Here is a 957-nt window from a genome sequence, read left to right on the forward strand (position 1 = left end):
AAAGGAAAAGAGAGACAAGGAGAAGGAGAGAGAAACATGGGGAGGCACAGAGCTGAGAAGGAGAAAACAACTAATGACACTTGGAGACAGAGGACCAGGGTGCCAAAGCAAAAATCCCAAGAGCATCTAAGAGATACAGAGAAAGAAGAACCATCTAGTGAGAGAGAACCGGGAGATTGAGCAGAGCAGAGAGAAGCAGGGAGACGCAGAAACACTAAGACAAGTTAGAGGGGACACAGGGATAAACAGAACTGGACAGAGGAGACCGAGGAAGGGCTCTGCCTCAGCCTTGAGTGGGTGGTGAGTTGGGAGAAGAATGCTGGGACACTGAGGCCATCAAGTCTGCTTGACCACATTCCCCCTCCAGCGTCCCCCTCACCATAGCCTTTGAAGAGCCAGTCAAAGGTGGCCTGCTGGCCTCGCCCACTGAATTCCTCAGCCTGGTCCACCAGAGCCTCCTTTACAGCCTCATATCCACACAGCACCACGATCCTCCGAGTGCCCAGGTGGACAGTGAACACGGGACCGTAGCACTCGCTGATCTGATGGAGAGGCAGGGGAGTGGTGAGAGGGAGCAGCCCCAACTCTAAACTGACTCTGTACCCAGACCTCACAGACTGGGATACACTTTGCCCGAGTTCTGTCAGTCAAGGAACTGGACATCCCAAGATCTGGTCTTTCCTGGCTAGAACCCCAGTACTAACCCTTCAAAACTGCCCCCTCTTCCCTGGCTGGTGTGGTTCGGTTCCTTGAGCATCGTCCCATGCATGCAGAGGTCACCAGCTTGATTCCCTGATTCTGATCAGGGCACACGCCCAGGTTTTGGACTCCCATGATAATTCTCTCTCGCTCTCGCTCTCCCTCTCCCTCTCTCTCTCTGGAATCAATAAAAACATATATCTTAAAAAAACAACCTCTTCCTTCCTAAGATTTCAGTCCAACCTTGCCAATCCCCTG

At 52.4% G+C, this 957-nt stretch overlaps 1 protein-coding gene across 1 annotated transcript in view; it reads right to left on the reverse strand.

Moving 5' to 3' along the window:
• LOC102770371 (cytochrome P450 2A13) overlaps positions 1-542 on the reverse strand; it is a gene marked incomplete at both ends in the record, with an annotated part of 3,948 nt that extends 3,406 nt beyond the window's left edge. Inside the window, one exon of the mRNA XM_015561137.1 lies at positions 380-542. Coding sequence (XP_015416623.1) covers positions 380-542 — 163 coding nt within the window. The remainder of the gene's footprint in view (positions 1-379) is intronic.
• Positions 543-957: the final 415 nt, after the last annotated feature.

Source organism: Myotis davidii, unplaced genomic scaffold, assembly GCF_000327345.1.
Source record: "Myotis davidii unplaced genomic scaffold, ASM32734v1 scaffold3236, whole genome shotgun sequence".
NCBI lineage: Eukaryota > Metazoa > Chordata > Mammalia > Chiroptera > Vespertilionidae > Myotis > Myotis davidii.